Raw genomic sequence first — 27,016 nt, 5'->3', positions numbered from 1 at the left:
TGGGGGAAGAATTTAGAGAAGCTGAAGTGTTGAATTTTAGTAAAATGCTTCCTTTGATTCCCATCTGCATATTTTGGACACTTAGAAAGTCTGTAGGAAAACTGGATATGCTTTGAGGGATGTGTTTCTCTCCTTCTTTTTTAATTATTGTTTAACTTGAATCTCTCCCTACAAACACAGCTGTACATCCAGCAAACTTTAACCCAATCCAAATGGAAAAATTGAGGTAGTTCATATAAACGGGTTCACGTAAAAGCTAGTGTCTGGAAGAGTGTTCCATTGTTAGCAAGTCAGTGATTGTGTTAAATCGAAAATTTTTGATTTCTTACCAGCGTTGTGTGTGTCTAGTGCCATTAACCAGAGTAAGATCGCGTCATGTTATTCAGCTGATGGCTGAGTTAAGAATGTAATTGCTTGCAAACTCCTGATTAGTACATGGAAAGGTAATGATTCCTTTCCTGTTTGCTGTAAAGATGCTGCTACTGCCTCGCAGATTGTTACTCTTGAAGCATTGCAGCAATTTATTGGTTTTAACATAACTTCAAATCTGGCAAACCAACAGTGTGTCAACCTTTTATTTGGGGAATGTTTTCAGCTATTCTAGAAAACTGCTTGTGCAGAAGTATTTGGTTTTTAACGGTTAAATTGGGTTTTAACTTAAAATCTTCATTTTTTTCTTTAAGTAGCATAAGAGAAATGCTGGTGGAGGGAAAATTAGAGATTCAGTTAGGATCTGTCGTTTGGGAAACATTTCTTCTGAGCAAGAATGCCAAGCAGAAACAAAATTGTTTAACAAGCAAAAGCTTTTTCCTTACCAAAAGCTTTCTCAGGAAAGACCTGGAATTTAGCAGTATTTTCAACTGTCAAGGAGCTATTATCTTGGCCACATAATACATAAATGGAAAAGCTGTAATGTAGAGTCACTGAGTTCTCATGGTTCAAGAAATTAATATGTCTGGTGAACACTAAGTAATTCATTATCATACTTTGCTATCTAAATTCATATAGAAAGCAAGTTGTCACTAATTGAATCTAACCCTAGGAGATAAAGCTAGAGTTGTCATGAGACTTGTTAACATTTTAAGAGTAATCTGAATTTTTCTATTAAGAAAAGGCTTTTTTTTTTTTTTCCTTTTAAAATAAAACCCCACAACCCCCCTCTTCAAACCTAATCCCCAATCCCCAAATTGTGCAGTATACTTAATTTACCTCGCAAGGTAGTTTTACAGAAAAAGGAGGAAATGTTCATTTTAGTCACAACCGATGTCTGCTTTCATTTTCAGCGCTGCTTTTCCTTGCGCACAGGTCCCCTTAGTAAGACGTGAGACTCCTGAGTTATCTCGAAGCATGACAGTGACATTTGCAGGTTTTTTTGCTGCTCCTCTGCTTGAGGAAAGACTTGAGCTGATCTTGCTTGAGATCTCCTGCTGGAATGACAGTAAGGTCTAATGTCGCGGTATTTAAAAACGCTTTCTTCCCAGCGAAAAAGCTGGAGATTTGAGGCGCTCGGCACGCTGGCCTGCTCTGCTTACGCTTGATCTTCAGAGATTGCAAGTGGCAGTTGTTGATGGTCTCCTATAAACCGCGTAGTCTGGGGGCCGCTCGCTGTGCGAAGGCAGGAGGCTGAAGAGAGGAACCGCTACAGATCTGCACGCTGGTGTAATGATGTATGATAGCAATAACAAGCAATCGGTTTTCTTATTTTTGGCATGGATCTCCAAAAGTGTTTATCGAAGGTAGCGTTACTAAAATTAATGATACTGCAAAGCCATTTAACAAGCTCGTTCTTGAGAACCGCTTTAGTTCTCGATCTCTTGTGTTTCCTCATTTCCACGTTGAACTGCAGTGGAAAGACAAATGGTCGTGACCTCCTTATTACATTCCGCTTTGAGGTAGGTATGTACTGGGGAAGGCCAAAACATTAAAAAAACATAAAGCAACCCCCCCCACACACACCCCCGGGCTTCTTTAAAAGAAACCAACACCTGTTGAAATAGTTACTTCAATGCTTGGCACCCATCCCAAGCAAGCCTTTTTTTAACAACAAAAACATATGTACGGGCCAGGCAAAAAGCACAGCTAGTTCTGATATTGTGCTTTTAGTGATCTGCAGCTATGAGTTAGAGGGGCTGTGACTCATTAAATGATACCAGCGCGGAGCGTTTCTCTAATTTCATGTATTGCTTAGAGAGCACTGGATTGTAATTGCGTGTCAAAAGATTGCAAAAGAAAGCGGGGGGGGAGGGGGGCACTTTCCTGCTTTTTAGATGGGATCTTGTTGAACCGTTTGATACGGCGCACTGTGAATATTTTATAAGTCTTCGGGCTGAGGGAATTTATCTGCCCTTTGGTTAAGAAAAAAACCATTAGCCGCTTTGTGACTGGTGTCCTGCCCAAATCGTTGAGGCTTTTGAGAGCGCCTGCTCCATACAGAGGTTTCATCTCTAAGAGCTGTCTTGGAAGCCTTGGATTGATTTGGTCCCTCGGCTAAAGCAGTAGATTTTGACTGCCTGTGTATTTGGAAATTGGTGGCTTCTAGGGGAGATTGTGTGAATAAAGGGTATTTGAGTTGCTTTCCTAGGGATACAGTCGGAAGACTGCATGCACTGTTTCCCTCGGGGTGATCTCGTTTTCTCCTCCTCTGTTGAGGGACCACATTAATATACATACATTAATATACGATATATACTTATATCGTGTCAGCACGATGTAAGCAGACTGGTCCCTTTGCTCTCTGTCCTGTCTTGGTGCTACCGGTGCGCAGCGTGGTATCTTCACTGTCACCGCCGCTCAGCGTCCCTGCTTGTGTGTTGCCGTTTTATCAGGGGACTCTGCATGCATCACCTTGTCAACACGGAAGGTGCTAGCTCTTCCTTTGCTTTGCTAGAAACATCTTCACTCAACCTCAGGGCCTTTGTGGTAAAGCTGTAGAGGCAGGACTACTCGTTTCCATCCTGCCATTTCCTTTGCTTGAAGAAAGTGTGAAGAAAAAACCCCATAGAAACATCCGGTTTTGGGGATGCCGCGTTTTCTAGTACTTTTCCAAACTTTGCTCTTCAGAATTGTGGCATTGCGAGACAAAGGCTTTCGGATCTGTTTGAATGAAACTAAACCAGATTTGTTGATGTACACACTGCTGTACCTTAGCAACCAACCTGCATCTAGTCCAAGATCTGAACATTTAGTCTTTAAACAATCCTTTGCTACCAATCTAGGAATGTTCTTGCATTTCAGAGTGCAAAACCAGCCAGTTGACATCTAGTGAGGAACAACATACATTATAAAATACGTACTCCTCCACAGTGGGAGGAGAGGGAACTTATGTAAGCTCATTTCTTTGCTACTTTAATTGTAGTTTCTCGAGTCCTTGGAAGATGCATCCCTGGGAGCAGGATTGTTGTGTTCGGATGATTGCAAATTCTGCTTTATCAATGTAAAATAGGGCTTCAGTGGCAGCGTGGTATTAAACCTAGATGTGTTGAGTGGAAACATTTACAGAATTGAATGAGGAATTATTTTAAATACTGGTACTACTAAACTAAAAAATTGAGAAAGGTCACTAACAAAAGATTGATCAAAAATGGTAGCGCTTATTAACGAGCTGTTGAGACAGTATAGTCTTCTGAAAGAAGTGACAAGGAAAATAAGTTGAGGTTTGAGTAGAAAAGAAACAGCTTCTTCTTGCACGCCTTTCTGTACACCAGAAATCTATACAACTACGGGAAAGCATACTAGAATATTTTAGTAGAGAGGTGTCATTCAGAGCTGGAGAGTGATACCTAGCATTTAGTGAAACTTTGCAGACTGTCACATTTGTTTTCATGCATGTTCAGTAAGGAATTCTTTGCTGTTCTCTTTTGCTTTGGTTGGTTGGGTTTGCTTTGAAAACTTGTGCCTCTGCCCTTCCTGCAGAGCTTTTCCTGGTGGGTGCAGGAAACAAGAACGCTTATGTACTGGTGGAAAGCTACAACTTGCTCTGACGTCTCTGTTATCTAGATTGCTAAAAAGTTGAATATTTGGTTAAACAGTATACTCAATATACTAAATTAAGATTAGTTTCTTATTTGTATATCGCACACATGAACAGCTGGTTAATTTTTATATTAGGGTCATGGTCTGAGTGACATGGGGTTTTTATGTCCCGGTTTTCAGAATAGCAGGTGACATAAGAACCATGTGGTTTCACGTGGTGGTTATTTGTTGGAAATTGAATACGATCGCTGACGATGAAGTTGATTTTTCTTCCATCACTTTACACTATCACTCAAGACCTAACGTGGCAGTTTGCCAGCCGTGCTTTGTGGAGAAGTTGAATTCATGCTGTTTATAGATGGTATCCATTCTCGGCGATAACGGACATGGTGTCGAGTTGAGTCAGCTAAAGCAGTTGAAAAATAAATGAGTTGTCCTTACGCTTTCCTCCTCCTTTTCTTTCAGTTACAGCTGCAGAAAACCCAGTATTTGCAACTGGGACAGAGTCGTGCCCAGTACTACGGTGGGTCACTGCCAAATGTGAATCAGATTGGAAACAGTGCCATGGATCTGCCCTTCCAGGTGAGTTTAATAGGGGGGTTCTTTCTTTTTTGGTGATCAGTGCTGTGCCTGCGTGCTATTTTTTCCTCACAGAAGACCATGAGCTAGCTGCTTGTTCAGAACATGGCACCATGGCCTCAGCAGGTCACCCTGGTTTAAAACTTTTTGCTCTTTTGTAATGGAGTGTAGTTGTGTATGGGGTGTGTTGTATTTTTGTATTGAATATATCTAGTATTTTGTATTGTATATATCTATAATTTTTGTGTTGTATATATCTAGTGTTAGATATTAGTTCTCCTGTCCCCAGTCGTGATGCTTCTGTGTCAAGAATACGCAGAGGCAAGGCAATTTCTTTGTCAGCGAATATTCGTGGTGGTGGTGGGGGGTTTTTTGTTCAGTACCAAATTCATAATGAAATCTTCTGCGAAGATACTGTAGACTCAAAGCAAAAGTGGAAGCAAATAATGCAAGGTGATGCGGAAAGCGCTGGCAGATGGGGGTGTGGAAGAAGCACCCCATGGTGGTGTGCATGTTCCGTGGGAGTAACGCATGGATTTTAGGGGAGGAGAAGGGGGAATGGGACACAAACCAGTATCACAATAGTCACTTTTCCTTGGTCTGCCTGAAAAGTAAATGTAGAAATGTACTGGGTTTTTTTGTTGTTTTTTTTTTTTTTCCTCCTGCTGTTGTGACTCCAGAGGTAATGCACTATAAACAGAAAATTATTGTTTTATATGAAAGTTTTGCTGTTAGTAAACATATTTGGACATAAGATGTTGTATAGTGGATAGGATTAGTGATGGATATTTTGGGACTCCTGATTTCTATAGTTAGTTGATTTAGAGTGCTCAAAATAATTAAAATTTCTGCATTAGTTTGCCTTTTTTGAGCAGCAACACTTACCTTTTATCTCACACGGATGTGGTAAGAATTAAATTTTGCAGTTTGTGGTTTTTCTGATGAAGGCTCACTTAATAAATACAGAGAAACTATTGATGACAATAACATCTAACAGTGCCTTTTGAAATACATGTAGACAGCTGAATTTGTGGAGGTTAAAAGATTGACCCTCGTGCAAGAGGAGAAGCAAATGTCCATTTTAATCTGGTTGCCTTTAGGGAATACAGTGCAGAGATTTGTAATGTTATGAAGTCCTTAGCATTACTCCACAGACGTCTGGTCTCAACAAGTTTTTGTCTTTAGTTTCTTGCTACGGAGGTTCACAGCTACTGTTCTTTTTAAGCAATCGTATTTCAGTATTTTTGTGCTCGATGGCCATCACTGATGGTTATTACATAGACTCTTTTAGTCCTGAAGCTAACAGAGTGCTTGAAAGTGAATGTTCCAAAGTTTATGAATGACTGGAGGAGGATATGGAAACAAATTGTCCTTAAACTCCAGGTTTTTGTATATTTTTTTCACACACACACACACACACAAATCCAAAGTTAATACTGTTACAGATAACAAATGGTGGCAAGCAACAAAACAAGTCATGTGTTTGTATCAGTGATGAATGCTTTCCAGGTTTTTCAATTTTAAGCTAAAATACGATGAAATTGCCAAAAGATACTTGTACGATGTGCCGATCAGGTGAAGCCTGGCTGGTTGTCTCTGGGGAGAGCGTTAGTGTCTGAGAATCTTGGTTCTTTGCATTTGCAGCACAACGGAGCTCTGGCAGAAGCCTTTGGAGCAGTTCCTGTGTCTTTGGTAAACAAGTATTTAGGTTTGTGCAAATACGTATTTAGGACTGGTGTACTGTTTGCCCAGGTAGATACGTATTTTAGCACATGTTACACTTTTTCTGGTATGCACAGTATTTATTTGATTCACCGTCCCAGCTCCAAAGGAGTTATGGTCTGTCACATAAATACAGGTTTTGCCATGCATCCCAGTTTGGAACATGCATAATAATTCCTGTACAGACTCCCTGGACTTGCTGTGGTCTGTCATGTGATTACTCGTGATTTATGGCGGATTAATTTGGTGCAGACGGTGGTTTATTTGGCACTGGCTTGGCCTGTGGTTTAAGCAATCTCTGAGCATGTGCACTTAGCCTGCATGTTAAACTCCATCGGGAAAGGCAGAATGATTACCCAAATGCTGCTTGTCACCGGGGGCACCGAAATGTGACCTGTCAGTAGGTACCACTCCTCACTTTCCCCCTCATCCGTCTTGCTCATTTTTATTCCTTAAGTCAACGTCTTGATAAATCTTAAAGGGACACTGTTGCTTTAGAGCGCTGAGCTTTTTCCTTCCCGTCTGTATTTAGCTGCTGCTTTTTTTTAATGTTTTGTGGAGTTTTGGTTCTGATCTCAAATCCTTGAATGTTTTTCAGGGAAGCAAAACAGTTCTAGTTCTTCATTTTCCAAATAAAATTGATGCTTAGATCTGTTCTTTGGGTTTTTTTTAATCGCAGTTGTTTACTATAGTTAAGCATCACATGCCCTGCAGGGATGGGGATTTTAATGAAGGTGTGTTGCCTGGTGTTTGGTCCAGAGTAAGTTTCATGGGATGGTTCCTGAGAGAAGCTAGACCTGTTGGAGGTGATGCCCATTTTCTGGAGTGTTTGTTGTCTTTTCTGATTTCCCTAAGCAACTTAGGGATTCACTTGGGATCTTTGTTCCTGGAAAGCCAGACAACAGCGTTGCCCAAAAATTCCTCGCTCTGTAAATTGTAGCCCTGTGACGGGGCATGGTCCATGTTTACTTGTGCCACTCAAATTAGATTTTTCTGGTGTTTTTGTATAGAAGTTGTGCCAAAAAAAGGAAAAACTCAAGAAGTAACTATTTTTGCATTCAGCTTTTTGTTTGTATGCTCACATGCATTGGCTTCCTTTTAAATTCCAGGTGAGGTCTGCATTCTGTATGCTTCAGACTGGCTTCTCCTTTTTTAGTAACATTGTGGTTGGGACCACTGGCATAGGAAATTGCTTTTCCTGTTGACCTACCAAGCATGCATGTATTTGCAAATTTTGCTGCCTTTTTGATGAATTGATGTAACAACAGTACAAGGAAGAGTTTGAGACCTTTTGTTGTTGTTTTGGAATTACGAATATTCCCAGTTCTGTGTGGTGCCGGTTAGGTAGAACTGTATTGTGGTTTAGTGTTTGCAGCAGAGATTAAACCAACAAGTTTTAATTTAAATTACTTAAAATTGAGATGCTATGACTTGAGGTTTCTAAGTCTTCATATAAGAAAGTCATACTTGTGAAGGAACTGAAGCAAAACACCATGATCTTAATGACTGAGAGTACGGTAAAGTCACTGTGCTCTCTTGCTAGTCCCATGTTGACTTAAGCAATATTCTGCTGCATATAAAATGTTGGCCCAGAAATGAGAAAATAAACACCACAGCCACTTTGCATCCATTTATATTAACACGGTTATGTGTTCATAGAGGGAGAGGAGACTAATATTTACTAAATAGAAAAGAGTTTAAAATAGTAGAAAGACTCTTTAAAAAATTATTACAAACAAAACATTTAAAAATAAATGTAAAACTTTTTAGAAATAATCATTTAAAGAGCCAAAGCTGGACACTTTAAAAGAAAAAAAAAGAGAAAAAGAAAAAAAGATTAATGTGGAAGCCAGATGGTTTCATGGCTTGGCAGAGAGGACAGTGCGTTTGCCACGTTCAGCACCTGAATGGAGGAGGAAATTTTGGATTTCCAAACAGATGGTGTTGAGGGACTCAGCAAAGCTGTTCACATTGGCAAGCAGTGGAAGACTGTGTAGCTTTTTTTCCCCCAGAGACCCATATATTGCTGTTGAAGTAGGAGTAGAGGTTGACCATTCGGCACTTCCTTTTCCCCCCTCCCCACAGGTATACACTGCGAAGGGCTCTTGAAAATGTGGGAGAAGTTTTCCGGTTTAGCCTGGGAATTTATCTTCCCTGTCTTTTCTCTGCCATCCTCATTGTCTGAAATTAGTTGCTGACACGTAAATACCCTCGAGATAACAGCGCTGATACGATTCAAAGTGGAATCAACCCACCTAGGTTCACTGCGCAACCTGAAAGAAATGAAAATCACTTAAAAAATACTGGGTGCTGTAACTTTTTCTAGACAGAGGAGGAAGGAAACTGCTTTTCTTTTTCTTTCAATTCTATCAGTGTCCCCTTAAAATAATGATGCTGAAAGGAGGGGTGAAGGGAAGTTTTGAGGGAGCGTGGCGTGTTCCGATGAATGTTAGGCTCACCGTGCATCATCTTCCTGCATCTCCTGCCCTTGTAGTTTAAGCTCTGGTTGTCAGCATGTTCCTTCTGGATGCATGCTGCATGCTGCACCAAGGGAATGTAAACAGCAGTTGGCAGTAGGCTCCCTGCCACGCTCACTTGTGGTATTCTAGAGATGCAAAGGTCGGAGAGCAGTGCTGATTTACGAGAGGGCAGGTCTAGCATGGTCTGCCTCCACTTGTCTCTAATCTCTGTCTGGAAGAGATAGCCTTGGTAATTGCTTTCCATGGCTGTAGTGAAAATGTTGTCGGATGAAAAATTTACATGGCTACACTTGTCCGTATCTTTTTTGAGTTTTATTCCTTAGAATAATACAGCCTTGCATACAACGTGAATAGGTTCTGGGTGCTCGTGCATGTATTTTTCTGCTTATAACTTCACATGTCTCTCTCAGACTCCTTTTCAGTCATCAGGATTGGACACAAGCAGAACAACTCGGCATCATGGTCTGGTGGACAGAGTGTATCGTGACAGAAACCGTCTCGGCTCCCCGCATCGACGCCCTCTCTCTGTGGATAAACATGGAAGACAAATATCCTTTGGTTCATGAGCTGGCAGTGAACACCTACCTTTTCAACAATATCACGGTTTTCAGTTTTTACAGTTCCCTTCTTCCTCCCCTCCTCACCTGTCAGCAGAGTTGCTTCCCATCTCTGTGCAGTTAATGTCATCTGCTTTTTCTGAACTGTGATCCAGTCTATAAATACCTGCTATTCTGTAAAGTAAGCATTTACCGTTCTCTGTTTCCTCAGCCCTAAGTGGGGATAATGATACACATGAAGCTGAGAGGGATTGAGATCCTTTGATGGAAAAGGCAAGGCGGTCTTGGTGAAACTGAGTTTCCCTTCAGAACTGAGTAAACCCAAACCAGAGTAATTCTTTGCAGTTCATTGTGCATTTTATTACACGTTGATTCATCAGCTTAGCATTTGCCAACGGTGATTTCTTCTTGCCATTTGTGAAAATGAATTAGCTGATTATTTCTGACTGGCTTAAAATGTGCTGCAATCAGACTGGCTTGATGGGGCTAAAGGGGATGTGTGAGTGGGAGAGTGGAGAGATGATGGCTTCTCAGCGAAGAGGTAGATGCTCTGAAAAGGAAAAGGAAGGTGGTTGTCCTGTTGCTCAAACATTACAACAATTCAGACCATATTTTGTTTTGAGTGTCCTTTTAAAGTCAGTATGTTCCCCATAGGGAGTCTGCTTGCCTTTCTCATGTGAACTTAGTGGTTCTGACAGGGTAATTTGAATTATTCCTTAGGAAAAAATTTCAAACAGGCCTCCTACTTAAGTGAGAAAGTGGTGTTCTTCCCCTTAACTGATGGAATCACGTGGACAGCTGTCCGTATGGCACTGTGTATCTGTCACCCCCATCGGACACGAGCTGGAGAAGGTTAGTAGCACAGTCGTGTGCATGTGTGTTAGTATTTGCGCTGCGTTCTCTGATACTACAGCACTCTCATGTGCAACAAAGGCCTTTATTATTCCCCACAGCAGTTGGTCATCTGAATTGCCACGACTTCCTGAATTTAGAAATTGATTTTTTTTTTTTCCTTCCATTATGCTTATTCTTTTAGATGACCTGCTTTTAAACTTAAAGTGTGTCAGCCAATGTGATCTTTTTGAGGGTAAATCTTGCCAGGTGTTCTAAGGCATACCCCAAAATTGCTGAGTTGTAAAAAAACTTGGATATTTCTCACTGTGCAGAGGCTGGGCTAGTCGGCCTGCACAAGCGTTCGAGTGGAAAGGAGCACCGAGCTGGCTGTTCCTACCCCTCATGCTCCTGGCACTGGAGGTGCCGAGTTGCCCAAGTGGCGGCCGACGTTCCCGAGCGAAGGACAGTTCATCACGAGAGACGTGTTGACCGTGGAGGTTCCCATCTCCACAATGTACACGCATCCTGAACCAGTCATTTTCCCTCCCTACGAAACAGGGATGCTTTCTTTTCAAAGACTACTATAACCAAAATATGTATAAGCAGCTTTCAACTTAAAAATTGCGTTATTTGATCATGTGTAATCTTAACAAAGCATATCAAATTATTTTCTAATGATGGCAACTGATTTATCCTGTATTCCTCTCAATCCCATTATTGAAACAATTGCTCTTCAAACTTGAACTAATTTATTCTGAGAATTGATTGTTTCACGAGGAAGTGGTGCCTGGTATATGCCATATATAGATTTCGGGTTTTTAATGCAGAGTATTCAGGGTTTACTGAGTTGGTTACATTTATCTGAGATTAAGCATTCTTTTATTTAGGGAAACTGATAATAAAAATGTTGGTTTTGCCTTCCTTTCAGGACAAATTCCGATTCTGCCTTGCACCAGAGTACTATGACTCCAGCTCAACAAGATTCCTTTTCAGGAGGGTCACAGGACATGCAGCAGAAAAGAGGTAAACAGAGAAAAACAGTAAAAATATTCGTAACATTCAAAGCATTGTACTTCAGATTATATGCACGTGTATTGATGTTCATCTGTTTCTATAAATACAGGTATCCGTAACACTTTCTAGATTCAGTTAGGCAGGAATTGGAACAAAGGACCACATTTACTCTTCTGGGTACTGAGATCCAGAAAAGATTATACAAAGCCAAGCTAGAACATTTTCCTGAACCCCGTATTCTGTTATTCTAAGACCTTGCCCTATGGGGAAAAGTAATCTGGGCTTGTGGGACTCTGGTGGTTAGACTGCTCTCAGTGGTACTAGAGGTTTGCAGTTTGTAGTAACTTCTAGGCAAATGTAGAGATCACAGGCATTTTGTGGTCAGTGATACAATATCGTAAAGTAGCAAGACTTCACCTAGTTTTTATTTATGGGATTGAGATCCCCGGTGAGTATACCCTCAGAGGCAATGCTTACAAACAATAGTCTCTGATAATATTTCCAGTTAGGAGCTGGAGCAGCGCAGCCCTCCGGCACTAACAATTCTGGTGCCCTCTGCTGGCCCTTGTTCCTGCTGTCAGTTCAAGAAATACATTAAAAAGCTCTTAAATCTCTGTAGAGAAATGTAATCCTTGAACAACCGCCCAGAGAGAGGTGAACACGCAACACTCAGGTGCACATGCACTGTACTGCAGCTCTGCCATATACTTCTAGAGCTGTAAAACATTAATTAATGATCATCTTAAATGGTGTTGCATAAATACGGATTTGTAGTCATCAGTGTGAAAGGCTTCTGTTGATACATCTCTCTGACTGAGCTTTCTTTTGATGTTTCTTTGTCACCGTGCTATTAGCATGATGAAACAGTTGATTGCTTTGAACAAACGAATGTGCTTGGAATATGGAGAAGTAACAGCTTGCTCTATCCTAGGGGACACGGTCTGGATTTTTCCCCACTGGAATTGTCCTATTGGCCACCCATTAGATGTACCAGGTGTACATCACTTGTGCAAAATGCAAAAGATAGGAAAAACTGGGTCCCAAGATACAGTCTTCCATTTAGATCTAAGCAGACTAAATTGGAGGCCAAAATTTTTTTGAAGTACTGTTTGGGGGTTTTTTTGAAGCTGATGTCATCTCCTTGCTAATTAATACAATTTTAGTCTCTTCTGGTGTCTGGTATTTTAAATTTTGGTCTCATAACAGTGGAGTGCCACTGTTTCATATTCATTGATAATGGGTTACTTAAGAGTTTTCAAATGGTTAAACTTCCAATCTGAAAATTTCTTACTGAGAAGCTTAATATTATCCTATGATTCCTTTTGTTCTCATTTTTTTTAGTTCTATTACTGACTGTCCCTGGAATGGAGGAAACCACCTCTGAGGCAGACAAAACCCTCTCTAAGCAAGGATGGGACACTAAAAAGGTAGGAATCTCACATTTCAAAGTGTAGAGATTTTACTTTCTAAACATATTTAGGTAAATTAATTCTCTATTGTCAACCAAGACAAACTACTTGCAGAGATTAGAGATTAAATGCTGTATTTAGCAACAAATCACTAAACATTAGATCAGAAAGGCACTTTATAGGTATGTGTGAATGCACACGTTTGATTATATCAGGAGAAACTCTTAAAATTGGAGCCTCCTTGGGCCAATAAAGCAAAAAAGGTGACAGATATCTTCTAAGAGCTTCACAGAGCTCTTGTGTAGAAGAATAGCTCTTCTGTAGAAATGTATTAAATTAAATAAAACTTACTAATTGAAATATATCCTGAACATTAATCTCTAGCAGTATCTTTGCCTTTAAAAATGTCTTCCTTCTATTTTAGACTGGGTCATCAAGACCTAAATCATGTGAAGTTCCAGGAATCAAGTAAGTTTTAAGCAATGGTTTTGGTTTTTTTTTTTTTGTTTTTTTTTTTTTTTTTAAAGAGCATTGAGATCTTGAAGAAAGAATGTTGTATATTGAACATTGTCTTGCTTTTGAGTTTTCTGAAAAGCCCTTAGACGGTATAACAGCACAATAGATAAAAGACAAGCCCGGACCTCTATGAGTAAACCACTGGCTATTACATCTCTGTTTTATCAGAAATACAATATATAATTCTGTATAAGACACCTTCATTTTTTAAAATAGATTTTATAAAGATCTGTCCAGGCTGAAATTTAAATTGAGATGTGTCTTTGTTTTTTTTTCCTTCCCCCTCTCTCCCTTCCTTAGCATCTTTCCATCAGCTGACCAGGAAAACACTACAACACTGATTCCTGCCACGCATAACACAGGCGGCTCCCTGCCAGACCTGACAAACATCCATTTCCCTTCCCCTCTCCCGACACCGTTAGATCCTGAGGAATCCACATTCCCAGCCCTGAGTAGCTCCAATAGCACCGGAAATCTTGCTGCCAATCTGACTCACTTGGGCATCAGCACTGCCAATCAGGGTAAGATCCTAACTGAGGTGTTTTTACAGTTTGTCCATAATATGTCACTTGTCTTAAATTACAGAAGTTGCATTGCTGGGTATGACTGTTTTGTCTGAGAGGTAATTGCACTTCGCTGTTGATTGACATTTCTTTGTAAACAAGTTCTATCAAGCCATTTCTGTATGAAAAAGTGAGAAAGCTGTATTTAGTTATATGAGTTACAAATTGTCTTTCATTTTTTCTCACGTTCTTGGTGCCCAAATCTGCTGGTTTGGGTTTGGGGTTTTTTTGTTTATTTTATGTATAAGATTACAGGAGAGAAGAGCATCCAAAGTGTGCCTCCCTTGTACTTCATTGTACTTGACCCCAACAGCACTTGTGTTATCGAAATATCTTAAGTAGGCCTTTTGTTTTCATTCCTTTAGAATGTCTTTTTTTCCAGTGTGAGGGTTCTTTTGGAGAGAGAACATTGCTTGCTTCATCCGAAGCAAATTTTCTTTTTTGAGCAATCAAGAATAACGTGGAACCTTTACAAGGTGTGCTAGTTTTTGTAAGCTTGGCTGCTTAAGTTTTGAAAATATCCTGAATATTCAGGCTATATAATATAGCTGGGCTTTGGGAAACAATACCAAGTACGCACCTTGATATCTCACAGCTCTCACTACGGTGCCTTTGTGTTGAAATTGTTGCCTTCCTAGCAGTGTAGTTTTTGTTGCAAGCTCTTCCTGAGTGCTGTTTGAGCTGTTCAGCATGGTGAGTCTGAGTTATGTTTGTTGGGGTTTTTGGACTTTGCCAATACTGACAACTATTTAAAAAAATCAACCAACCAACCAAATCCACAAACAAACATTATTTGCCAGGCTGGCATTTACAGTATTCATACTGATCAGCTGATAACTTCAGGACTTGTTAACATTACAGGCAAATAGCTTAAGCTGGTGATTGTTGTCTTTTAAATAATCTCACTGGGTTGTACTCAAGAATAGTTGTGAAGAGGGTTGCATTTTTTCATTGTCAGTGACAGTTGCAGTCAGTTGATTTCCTAGAATAGAAATAAGGTGCTGTATCCAAAAATACAAGTGTATTTCCTGTGTTAGACAGGATTCCCTTACCCACTTAAAAGTTCTCTCATATATTGGGAAAAGGAAGTAATTGTAATCAGGTTAATGTAGTGTTATGACTGAGCAGTTATATTAAAGAATGAAGCAAGAAGATGGTTTAACCATTTGAGTACAGAGTAGGCCAGCAGCTTGCAGCATCTTTTTGATGAGTTTTCTGCTCTCGGAAGAGACTGTACAAAGTTTCAGAGATGGGCTGTCACTGAGAGTCTGTGCTGCGAGCGCTGTTGTGTGTATAAAAAGAAACAAACTACTTGCATGCAGTTAGGCCAGACTGGGTCGCTAAATTTTTTGCCGTACCCATAATTAGCAAAGTGAACGGTATAAAACCAAACCAGTAAGTATAGAGTTGCTTTGAAAACGCTTCCTGATCTATCAAAGACATGAATTAAAAAGATAGACTCATTGATGATTTTCCTGTTTCTCTTTGGAGACTATCCCATAGTTTAATCATTGGCATAGTCAGTGTTTGGTGCTTTTTTGAACTGATTTTTCCAAACCTTCCTTGCCTCTCTCTATCTTCTAGCTCTCCAGCAGAAAATGTAAAGGCTTTTGACCCTTTTGCAGGAGCTCTGTGCATTGCACAGGCGTGCCCCCAGCAGCCCCAAGAAAAGGTGGGGAAGCAAACACCTGTCAGGTTACAAAGAACTGCCAGCAACTTAAGACTACACATTTGTGCATTTGAGTTTGTCAGTTCGCTGACATGTTCCGTGAGACGGTGTTGATTTTGAAAACATTGCAGGGGAAGCCAGGCAGTCTTCAGAATCTGCGCGGTTTGAGCCAGTTTGCCTGCTGGCTCCTTGGCAGCCTGGACTTCCTGGCTCCCTGGCAGCCTGCCTGGAAGCCTTGAACATTTGCCAGGTGCCTAGGAGCTCGCAGGCTCTTGTGAATTCCTCCTTTCTGGCAGCTCTAGAAGAACAGCTCGCTAGCTAGATTGTCCTGAAATCACTTTCCAGGGTGTCTCAGTTCCTCTAGGGTGAGGCAGAAAATAGGAGAGGTTTCAAAACTTCCAGATTTTTGTCTTGAATTTGAACAAAACTACAATAGTTGGATTGTTTATCCCTACCCCCTGCTAGGTCGTGGCTCTTTAGAGTGTAAAGGATATTTCCTGCCTTCCTGTGCACTGGTATGCCATTAAAAATGGAGTACTTCCTGTGTAACCAGTTTTTCTTCTGCATTTTCCATTAAATAGGTGTTTGCTTTTATAATATCGCAAGTGCCCTCTGATTAGTCTTGTTACATGATCTGTTATCTTCTTCCTGAAGTTTGAGCCCTTGCAAATAGAGCAGAGTGTGCTTCTCCTGGGGTCAGTGCGTGCAGCCCGGGAGGTGTGTGAGAACGATGCCCTGTGGTTTCTATAAACCGCTGACGCTGCTCTGCATATTTAAGTCCATATCTGTGCACGAACCTGAACAACTGTGACTGGTTTTGGTCCAAGATAAACCGCGGGGATCTTCCTCTCATCCTGATGCTCTTCAGCCTGACAAAATTAATTGCAAATTAGCTAATGAGTTTCAGCCTGATTGGCCGAGGCGCGTTCAGCACTTTGCATTAAGTGGTTGTCCACTTAGGCCGTTCATTTTTCATCATTTAGGTAATTACCTGTACACAAGTATCAACAGACCGTTGCTCTGTTCCCGTTTAAGTTGGTTTGTTCCTTCCTGCAGGAATGACGACGACGCCAGCCCCTTCCCAGCAGCACCGTCAGCCAGCCGTCAGTCCTCTCTCATTGAGTGCAGACTCAAGACGACCACAGTCACAGCAAATGTCTCCTACGCTTTCCCCTTTGTCACCCATTACTCAGGTAGGAACTTGCTGGGAGAATTAAAATTTTTCAATCACAGAGTAATTATTTTACCTAGGGAGAAGCTGGCTGTAACTTCATCTCTCTCGTTCTGTCATTTTCCTCTTTAAATGTGTTCATTAATCCAGAGCCTTAAAAAGGGAGAGGTTTGTAGAGGGGACAGAGTCTACTTTCGCTTTTCTAGAACCATGGTAAAAGCCATCTATTAGGACACTTTTCTGTAACACTGTTGTCCCAAGGTTAGTTGTGAAATTTCAAAGACATTTCTCTAATTCATGAGAGAAGCTCAATTAGCTTTTTAAATTGATTTCATAAGTGTGACTCTGTGACTGACTAAGTTATCAATTTCTAACCTGGACATTCAACAAATTTTAGAGAATTTGTTTATTGTAGACTGGAGGTGATATTAAGTCTTTTGAAACATGTTCTTGACTGTTGCTGAACCTTTAGGTAATGTTTTTTAAATGCAAGACAAGATTGACTTGGTTCTCTTGCTGTGAAACTTGATGTGCTTGAAAATGAAGGGGAATTACCTGCCAGCGTGGGTGATTTTGATTCTTCTTTTTAAGGCCGTGGCTATGGATGCGTTGTCTCTGGAGCAGCAGCTTCCCCCATATCCGTTTTTTACCCAGACAACTTCCCAGCAACAGCAGCAGACCCAGGTGGCAAGCACCCTGCCTCAGAACACTCCTTTAATGCAGACCTCTGGTTTACAGCGAGGAACACAACTCCCCCCACTCTCCGTCACGGTACCTTCTACCATCCCACAGTCGCCTCCGGGTAGCCAGACCCAGCCCTCAATGGGAATAGACATCAACTCGGTAAGCTTGGGCACAGCCGAAAATGGCAGAGCTTTCGTTTGGAAAACCTGGTAGCATACAGCGTAGCGTCAGCGTTCAAGCTGGACAGCCCGTGTAATAAGTATACTTTTAGGCAGAGCCTCAAGTAGTCTTAGAATGGTTTTGGTTGAATCCACGTTTAAATGTTTTATAGAGGAAAATTTGGTTTTAGTGTACACTTAGGGTGGCCATAGTTTCATAGAACGGTGTCCCTTACGACTCCGTGTTTGATTAGATCCGCTTAAATATATCAGCATTTATTTCATACCTTGCTGCTGCTGTTGCACTGATATATTTTCAGGCTGTTAAATGTAATGCACCCGCAACACGTTGTATGTTATACAGTGTGCTATAGACTGGAGGAGTTAACAGAACTTTGATAAAGAAACCTGCTAACAAGCATTTTCCAAAAGTTGGAGAGAACCAGGTATTTTCTTATACTTTCTATATTTAGAACCCTTTCATTTTAAAGAATTTTAGAGCATACATTATGATCTGCAAAAATTGGATTCGTGGCTGCCTTCAGATGCCCAGAAGAAATGGAGTGTATGCACACACGTAGCAATGATTTATGGACAGGCTTCTTTTTTTGCTTGTTTTGACATGGTCTGTTACGAAATGGCGTGTGTCTCTGCCCATGAAAATCCAAAATGCAGAGCAAGATCAGGGTTACAGGCCAGCTAGGGAGGAATTTCACAGCTCCTTCTCTGCTCATTCTGCCCTGCTGTATAGGATCTCTGTTGTCTGACCTGTTGGGTCCTTCTGGCAGTGTTGGAGTGACTGACTGGCGCGAGAATGAGAAGAACACATTGTCTGTCGATCTAGCACTTGATCGTGGATTTCATTTGTGGATGAAATTTTTAACAGTTTGTGCTGCTAAGCGCTTCTTGAAAGAAGCTGCTTCCCTTTCAGGATTGGAAGGGGAAGAGGAAGCTCAAATCCCACAGTGGAAAGGATACTGACCCACTCAAAACGTGTCTGAATGTTTTGATTCTAATACTCATGTAGCTACCAGTACAGATGATTCTGATTTTCATTCTTTGCTTTCTGTGTTGCTTTCCTCATCCTAAACTTCTTTATGACCTTAACTTTTAGGGTGCTGTGCTTATCTTTTAAAGCAACTAAAATCGTAAATAAACTTAAATTTAAAGCTAGTTTATCAAAAAGCCATTTGAGCTGCGTTACAGTCTCACCGACAACTTTTATGCAGTTTTTGTAAAGCAAAATTGAAATAATTTTGCTGTAGTTTGGATGTCTGCTTAAAGTGCGTAAGTAGCAATGCATAGCAAAAAGGGTTAAGACGTATTTTCGTGAGACTTACAGAATTCAGTGTCAGAAAGCAGTGGTAGTACAACGTTCTCCCATGCTGCAAAGCTATGTGATTAAATTACTTCTTTTCTTAGAACTACCGGATTGCAGGTTTTCCTCAATCATCTGTTAATTTCTAAAGGAAGTACCATGAGAAGAACTATACTTTCTGTTTATGTTAATTAGCGCGACATTCTATTTAAATGCCATTAAGATTATTAAAATGTTCAAAGCCGGGGTTCTTTATGACTAAAAAAAGGTAAATCTTTGACAATGTGTTCTCAGGGCGACTGAGAGCAATGTAAACGTAACTAATGTAAACCTGCAAAACATAGTGTGAATTCTCAGATAATGTCTGTTCCACGTCCTGGGGTAAAATGCAGCTTTGGGAAGGATTCCAGTCTGCATGGTTATACGCTTCAATCTTGATAACGCACCCGGGCTGTTTAAGACTAGGCAGAGTAATAGGAGCAGGATTTCCAGAGCAGTGTAAACACAGGTTAAGAATGTGTGGGTATGGCAGCTGAATTGAAGAATAAATTACATTATTTTTTAGTTATTCCCAGCTCTCAGTACTACTTTTCCCTAAATCATTGGCTGACCAGAATTTTTTTTTTTTTTAATTGATCGTAACTGAGAACAGTGAGAAAACATCTCAACAGTTTTGCTTGTACAACAGCACCGCCCTGCTCTCGGCCATTCAGTCAGACAAGACCATGCCACGCTGGTATCGTAACTCTTTCCTTTTTGCGGCATTGTTCACAGTAATCGTGTCTTCATACATAGCCAAGAGTTGCTGAAGAGGATGGTTTCTCCCAGCTTCCTCGAGCTGTGTACGCCAGAAGTTTATAATTTTCCAACCTTCCATCAATCCCATGGTCTTTAATTCTGTGTTGTTCTGTAGGCTTCACTCCAGCAGTACCGCAGTAATGCTGGATCCCCAGCCAACCAGTCTCCCACCTCTCCTGTCTCCAATCAAGGCTTCTCTCCTGGCAGCTCCCCTCAAGTAAGGGACTCTGTGCTTCCACAGGCCTTGCTTCTCGTGTTTGTTTTTAGTTGAGTCTCTCCATTACTGACCCATAGTTGTCTCACTGTAATTGTATGTGCCTCATGCATTACTGATGTCTCATCTTGTTTGCGGTTTCATTCAGTTCCAGAGTTTTTCAATAGCTGGTGAATTGCCTTTTTATTGATCAAAGCTACTATTTGAAAGCAATTAAACCCAGTTATTTCTTTGGGGTGTACCGTGGACAGAACCTCCCTTTCAATTAGCAATATCGCGTAGGAGCTGACGGATAAGGTTGGGAGGGCAGGGGAGAGAGGGAAGCTTGAGTGCCTGCTGCAGCAGGGTAACTCCTGTGGCACTGAGTATCCCTTGTGTGGCCAAATCCATTCGCATCAGGACCTTTTTTTACGTGGGAACATCCACTTGGAAAGAAAACGCTCTTAAAATGAGCTGTTGCGTCTTGTGGCTTGCAAGTAGTGGGTTAGTAAACACGCTTTCTTGCATGCTAGCTGGTTTTTCTTCCTGTATATGTATCTACTCATACATCCACGCGTCCTATATGCAAGTTGTAGCTTGGTGTGTGTGTAATCCTATGAAGGGGAATTTTTATATGCTAGCAGCAAGACAGTTGAAAACAAGGCAGTCTTTGGGGGTGCCCCTAATGTAAGGAGTGAGTGCATTTTCAGTACGGAAATAATCCCATGCTGCTAAAATAGCTCCATATGGCTGCCCTTTTCCTAAATCCCACCTGTAGAAACAAGGTGCAGGAAATTATTCCAGAACATCACAACAGAGTCTGAAAATACATTTTCTGTTTCATCATTTAACGTTTAAGGCTGTAAGGAGGATCCTATCTAAATAAGTGCTGCCCCTTCATGGTTCCAAAGCAGAAGCTTCGTCTCTCCTTGCCATTAGCCAGAGACAGGTCACTGGTAAGCTCAGTAATAGATCCGAGTGTCAGGACTGTCTGGATTTTCTTAACCCTTGCTTAATTGCTTCTTAACTTCTCTCTCTTCTGCCTGCTTCTGCCAGTTCTGCTGTGTTCTGTGTGTGGCTCAAAGAAAACAAGCAAACTTATTCCTCTAGGCTGTCTTGTAGAGCAAAGCTGTTGCCAGTCTTGCTGCAAATCTCAGGTCCAGTTCTCGTTTGGGCAACGCATCCAATTTTGATTTTTTGCGCTGATTTTCCTTCCCCCTTGACTTCTCAATAACCCTTTCTTGGTTTTGTCCACAGGCTTGTTGCCACTGGTCAGTCCAAAGTACTGGAGTGCAGCAAGCACTCCCCAGTGGAGCACACGCTATAATATAATTTTTTTCCTGCTGGGCCTGTTTTATCCTGTAAACTCTTGCTTAGGTTTTGCTGTTTTCAAGTGGGACACCATAACTCACACGCGAAAGGAAGAGGGTTTATCAATGCCACTTAACTTAGCGTTGGCCTCTTAAAAATACCCACACAGTTCTTTATTTTTGCTAAATTAAAAACGAGACAGCTTTCCTGCCTCCATCAATGAACCAAAAGCTGGTAGGGGCGAGCGAGCTATCTGTCGTGGTTGCAATGGAGAGAGGCAGTGGGGAAAGAAAAAACAGTTCAGAAGAAAAATTTGGGTTGGTTCAGCTCCCAAATAGCAGGATCCATTAGACTGTAGAGTAATCTGCCAAAAGAGGAAAGGCAGATTGGTTCCAACAGCAGAATATGCCCATTGTGGAACAGTCTGGCACTGGCTGACAAGAGCGGAATAAAGTAGGTGTGACCGGGTGGGCGTCCTCCACTTGCTCCTGTTTCTCTGATTAATTTTAGGTTAAATCGTTCCGCAGCGTATCAGTATGATGAGTGACACGCTCTAAAAATAGAAATCTGTGGTTTGATTTTTTTATCACATACGGTTCATTCACCAGAAGTTATTTTTCATCTTTCCACATCTCCAGATCTATTTGCTCTTGTGTTTTGGACGTGTGTTTGTTATATGAAGGTCTTCCTGTTCAAACACGAATTGAAAAGCTCTGCTTGTAGTTCTCAGCTTTGTGTTTGCATGGCTTTTCATTGACAATGGCTTGTTTATTACTACTTCGCTTTTCTCCTCTAACACCTGGCATAGTGTTCCAATTAGATAGAAATCTGCTTTTTTTAGTAGAATGGCTGTATACTTGGATAATATGGTATGTATTTTGAGATTAATAATTTAAGCCAGGGGTTTTGTGGTTTGGGGTTTTTTTTCTTGCAGTCACCACATCATTAACCCAAGAAGATGTACTGTTGACAAAACAGACCTCATCTAGTGTTTCTGGAGGAGATGGTGTTAGCAAGATGTTTTTCACAGAGTTGTTGATAAATTATTCTAGGACTCTGAAGTGTTGAAGTAACGACATTTCCAGTTGATTTCCTTTGGGAGTTTCAGTGCTTACAGATGTAATAACCGGGATACTTCAGAGCTGAGGAATAAATACGGGCTTGTATGTTTTGTTAGGGGTTACTAAGGTAGACTTGCACAAATAGGTTTGGGTCTTGTGTTCATTATTGTTGCCCAAACTTTTTAGGACGGGAACAGTGCTTAGTGGAATGCAAAGGTTTTAGGTTTTGCCCTACTTCTGAAAAGCTCCTGTAAAAATGAAATGTCAGAAGTTAAAGGAAAGAACCACCCTGATCCTCTTTGGAGCTCTCAAAAACATCAGTTGTATTTCTGGTGCTGGTCCAAACTGGCTTTGATTCACGTTGAGTATGGGACATCCTGAAGCCCAAATTTTTCATTAGAAGTTGTTATAAAACATCACGCAGCTCTGAAGCCATGCCTGCCCCTTAAGATGGGAACGATTTTCCTGTGATAGAGTTAAGCTTGGCTGGTCCTGATCTGCTTGCTTGAGTTAGCTCTAGGTTCTGACTCCTTTTGGTTTTTTTTAAGAAAAGTAACACATGTAGCAGGTTGAATAATGTGGAGTTTGAGTAGTTGGTCAATGTGTGGCTGGGCAGCAAGTAAGGTATCAGTGGTTTAAAGAAAAGCGTGGGGTTTTTTATTTAAGTAGCGCTTTGCTTTTTCTCTTGTCAGGTGTAACGCGGCTCTTGCCTGTGCTGTTTGGTAACTTCCCCGTAGCCCCGTCCTTTGCGAGGGATAGAGCAGCCACCGTGGTTTTGAGGACCAGATGATAAATTGGAAGACTGGTTCCAATTACAACCATTTTCCATTTTTACCCGCTTCTGAGGGCATCGAGTAGGGTGTTAAGCTGCAAAGATGTCATTATTGTTCTGTGGTGATTGCTGTGACAGATCATAAATGCCCAGGAAAGTGAACCAAAATCTTCTTTTTGTCCATAAAACCCTGTTCTTGGCTCAGGCTCCGTTTAATCAGTCTTGAAGGATGAGCTGCCTTCATTTAGTTAAACCATTTCTTACTGAGAAGTTACCGTTACGATCTGCTCTGACAAAGGTTTGGAGGCAGTTGCCTGCTACCTTTCTGACTGCCAGTATCGTGCTTTAAATGCAGCACCGTGGAGGTCCGCCAGGCTTGTGTTCCGGGTGCTGATGTTACCCAGCAGCGCTGCTCTGCAGCACATTTCTCTCCTCTCCACGTGCATTCAGACCGTACCCGCACCCTCGCACGCAGCGGTGGAGAGCGCTTCGCCGCGATGCTCGGAGCGGTTCTTGGATCAAACGGGATCTGCTCAGCAAGGAGATTTGTAGCACGCGCGGCTGAACTTTCAGCCACCTTCCCCCACGGAGTCTCATTCTCGGGCTGTAAATTCCTCCCCTGATGGCACATTTATCCAAAAGCACCCATATAACGTGATAGCCAAGGATTCTGGCTGCAGGTGGGAAGGTTTTGTTTGCTTTAAAAAGAATATATTGTTGCTTCTTTCCTGATAGTCCCCTCTCATTGAGGTTGTGGGCAATTTAGTCACTTGTTTTTTTTTTTTTAATACAAGACTTCCATTCTTTTCCTTGCATGCAAACTGCAAATAAGCTGCACTGAGATATGCTACTGACGTAGGAGAGAGAATGTTTAAAATGTGATGGTTGCTGAAATTCTTATGTTCACTGTTGTGGACATCATCCTGTGGTTTTTTGAGTATCTTAATCTTTGGCTGTGTTCAGTGCTTTTAACTGCGGTGGCTGTTGTAACTCTGCTCTGATATTTCCTAGGCTTTTGCTTAACTTCATATGCTGATTAGGTTTCTAAGGAGAAAACTTGCAGCCTTCCTCTTTTAATGCGTAGATAAAACGGCTGGAAAATGCTCTGCAAGGTATTGAATTTTTTTTTTTCCAAGATTGATAGAAACTCTCCATGGAAATTGTCTTTCACAGACATCATCTTTTATAGGTGCCCTCTTTGTTAGCAGATTTTTTTTTTTCCAGCTGGAGCGTCAGAATTTGTGACAGTTTCAAATAAGAAGTGATCTCTCTGTGATTTCTTTTATATCTGGCACTTCTTTGGGACAGTACTGAATAGCATGGAAAAGTTGACCTCAAATTCTTGGTCACCTTTAGAATAATTGGTAAATGATGGAGAATAACTGATAAGTGCTTGTCGTGCTAGAGGGGACAGTAAAATTAGCAAGGCTGAGGAATTCCTCCTGAGATTCTTGCCTTCGAACTGCTGATAACATGCTTTACCGGGCTTTCCCGTTAACTTTTCTGATCTGCAGCTAAAGTGAAGTGACTTTAAAATGTCCGTTTTATTTTGGCGTGGTGCTGTCTCGGGGGAGTTGGCTGCTCCGTGAACACGAGGATGCAGAGACAGTGAGCTAGCCGCTACTGGCGTGCCGGTGGTCAGCTTTGCATTGCATTTTGTTTTAACGTGCAGTTTACCTCCGTGCGGGGTTTGTCTTTCACCCCCCAAAACAAAAGTTCACAAAAAAGCTGAAGTTGCAGAGTGGGTTTGGTTTTTTTAATTAATTTTTTTTATTATTATTTCTCGTGTTACCTAGCGCACTCGTCTGTTTTCATAAACCAGAAGTTTTCTATGTTGTATGTCCTCCGTGAGGAAGTTTGTTTGGTTTACCTGACTGTGTTTTTGTGCTTACCGAAAGGCAGCGTAACGTGGAAGGATTTGTGTCTTGGCGGGAAACACTGAATATTTTATGAATTTGCCGATGGTTAGTGGTTGGTAATAATAAAGGGCGCTGCTAACTAACTTGGAGAAGAATCGGTTGGAAGGCTCGAGTCACTCGCACACCGTGGGTACGTCTGTTTGTGAGATTTTTGCACCATAAAGACTCTGTTTTGTTTTCAGCATTCTTCCATTCTGGGGAGTGTATTTGGTGACTCCTATTATGATCAGCAGATGACAGCTAGGCAGGCTAATGCCCTATCCCATCAGGTGAGCAAATTCATCTCAGATTTTCAGCTATATTTCGGCCACTTTCAGCTTAAAATAAATATAGATCAACTTCTGATTATTTTATGTGAGATCACATTTTGTCCATATAGTTTTACTTCTGTTATTTTGAGTTTACAATTCTCGGGGATTTCTTTTCTTCTGTTTTTTTTTTTTTTTCTTTTTCTTTTTCCCCCGACTCTTCCTTCCCCTTCCTCCCTCTTAGCCATTGTAGCAGATGTTTTTAGAGGTGTTCTGCCAAGTTTATTGGATTAAAAATAATGAAAATAAATTTAAAAAAACCCCACATCTCTGTCCGCAATTGCATTTGGGAAGGTTTCACTTGTAGGTGGTAACAATATTTACTCCTGAATTTGGCAAACAACTCGCTCACGGTACCAAAACCTAGCAAGCAGAACCCATGCCTTCGTTAGCTCGGCCGACCAGCGCGTTGATTCGTTCCACTGTGAAATCTGCTCTGGTAGCAGGAGAAAACGAGAGCGCTTCTGGGAGGCAGTGCTCGAGGGGCAGATACCTGAGTTGGCAGCATGAATTATGGGGTTTTTTACTTTGTTTTAGAACTACCTTTTCTTTTGTTCTTACAATATCAAAAGCAACAGGTTTTGTTTTTGCATCCACCCTCTCCTCATTCCCCTGCACTCTGAATTTGGCAGTAAACGATTCTGGAAAGTTTAGTGAAAATAGACTATATTTTGTCAACGAAACCTAAAGATGAATTTGTTTGCCTGTCTCTTTCAACATTACCTCCCCTACTTGAGCTTTGTAAGTTGTTTTGCTGTATTTCCTGATGGTTGGAAGTAATAATTCCTTTGTGCCTTGGTCTTCAGCTTGAACAGTTTAATATGATAGAAAACGCCATTAGTTCCAACAGCCTGTACAGCCCTTGTTCCACCCTTAACTACTCCCAGGCAGCCATGATGGGACTTACCGGCAGTCATGGCAGCTTGCAGGACTCGCAGCAGCTGAATTACTCCAGCCATGGAAACATCCCCAACATCATTCTTACAGGTAAGAAAACCACAGACTTAACCGACAAGTAAAACCGTCCCGGTGTCGGTGGTTTCTCTTCATTGTGCAACGTTAGGAGTGAGCCAAGAAAGGAAAAGGGTATCCTTGCCTTTGAAGGGTTTGTTTCACCTTGCGTAAACGTTGGTGCTGCTGCTCTGGCGTATTCCCCGCGTGCCGGGGAGCCTGATGGCTCTCGTTTAATCCCAGCAAACAGGTAGAGCTGCGAAGGCAGCGCTCGTTGTCTTACAGACTTGCCCTGCCTCTGAGTTTACTGGATCCTCTGTCACAGCGAGGGAGAAGCGGTGAAAGCCGAACTTCTTCCTCTGCTGCTCCGCTGGAGCTTGCCAACGAAGGATTTTTTAAGTGTCGCATATGGTAGCGAATCTGGTCACGGTTGGACGTTTGGAAACAATTTCTGCACAGGCCACTGAGAAAACCATAGCTCGATCCATATTTCAGCCAAGGACTGCTGATTAGGATCACCTAAATTAAGGTTATTGCTCCTAAACCTAAGCGGGGGGAAGAGACTGAAGCGACACTGCTTTGTGGCCCCCAAATAGATGTGTATCAATTTTGGTTTGTGTTAGGCCATTATATGCTTTTGAGATACTCTGACAAATCTGTAATTCATCCAGCTGGAAATGTTTCTCATCTGAACTTCAGCCTTGGTTCAATAAATTATTGCAGAATTTTTGCAAGCTGTTTTGTGACTCGTCTGCCTGCAGAATGTGTGTTTGCTAAGTCCTGCCGACACCTTTCCCTTCCTCTTCCCTGCAGTGACAGGAGAATCTCCTCCCAGCTTATCAAAAGAACTGACCAGCTCTTTGGCAGGAGTGGGAGACGTCAGCTTTGATACGGATTCCCAGTTCCCTCTGGATGAACTCAAAATTGACCCTTTAACCTTGGATGGACTGCACATGCTGAATGACCCAGACATGGTCCTCACCGACCCCGCCACAGAGGACACGTTCAGGATGGACCGGCTGTGACGCGCGGACACCGGGAGCGTGGGAATGACGCT

General features: G+C 41.6%; 1 protein-coding gene across 2 annotated transcripts in view; it reads left to right on the top strand.

Annotated features, from left to right (window-relative positions):
- CRTC1 (CREB regulated transcription coactivator 1) overlaps positions 1-27,016 on the top strand; it is a 42,839-nt gene extending 15,823 nt beyond the window's left edge. The window contains exons 2-15 of one of the 2 annotated variants that reach the window (XM_075723738.1): positions 4,438-4,554; positions 6,196-6,243; positions 9,164-9,301; positions 10,101-10,162; positions 11,073-11,167; positions 12,500-12,585; positions 12,992-13,035; positions 13,384-13,604; positions 16,372-16,508; positions 17,078-17,329; positions 19,560-19,661; positions 24,883-24,969; positions 25,815-25,995; positions 26,773-27,016. In XM_075723738.1, the coding sequence (XP_075579853.1) occupies positions 4,438-4,554; positions 6,196-6,243; positions 9,164-9,301; positions 10,101-10,162; positions 11,073-11,167; positions 12,500-12,585; positions 12,992-13,035; positions 13,384-13,604; positions 16,372-16,508; positions 17,078-17,329; positions 19,560-19,661; positions 24,883-24,969; positions 25,815-25,995; positions 26,773-26,984 (1,782 nt within the window). In that variant the 3' untranslated portion in view covers positions 26,985-27,016. The remainder of the gene's footprint in view (positions 1-4,437; positions 4,555-6,195; positions 6,244-9,163; positions 9,302-10,100; positions 10,163-11,072; positions 11,168-12,499; positions 12,586-12,991; positions 13,036-13,383; positions 13,605-16,371; positions 16,509-17,077; positions 17,330-19,559; positions 19,662-24,882; positions 24,970-25,814; positions 25,996-26,772) is intronic. The other variant, XM_075723739.1, reaches the window with a different exon arrangement.

Source organism: Pelecanus crispus, chromosome 20, assembly GCF_030463565.1.
Source record: "Pelecanus crispus isolate bPelCri1 chromosome 20, bPelCri1.pri, whole genome shotgun sequence".
NCBI lineage: Eukaryota > Metazoa > Chordata > Aves > Pelecaniformes > Pelecanidae > Pelecanus > Pelecanus crispus.
The sequence above is the reverse complement of the archived record's forward strand: the minus strand, read 5'-3'. Positions and strand labels throughout refer to the sequence as shown.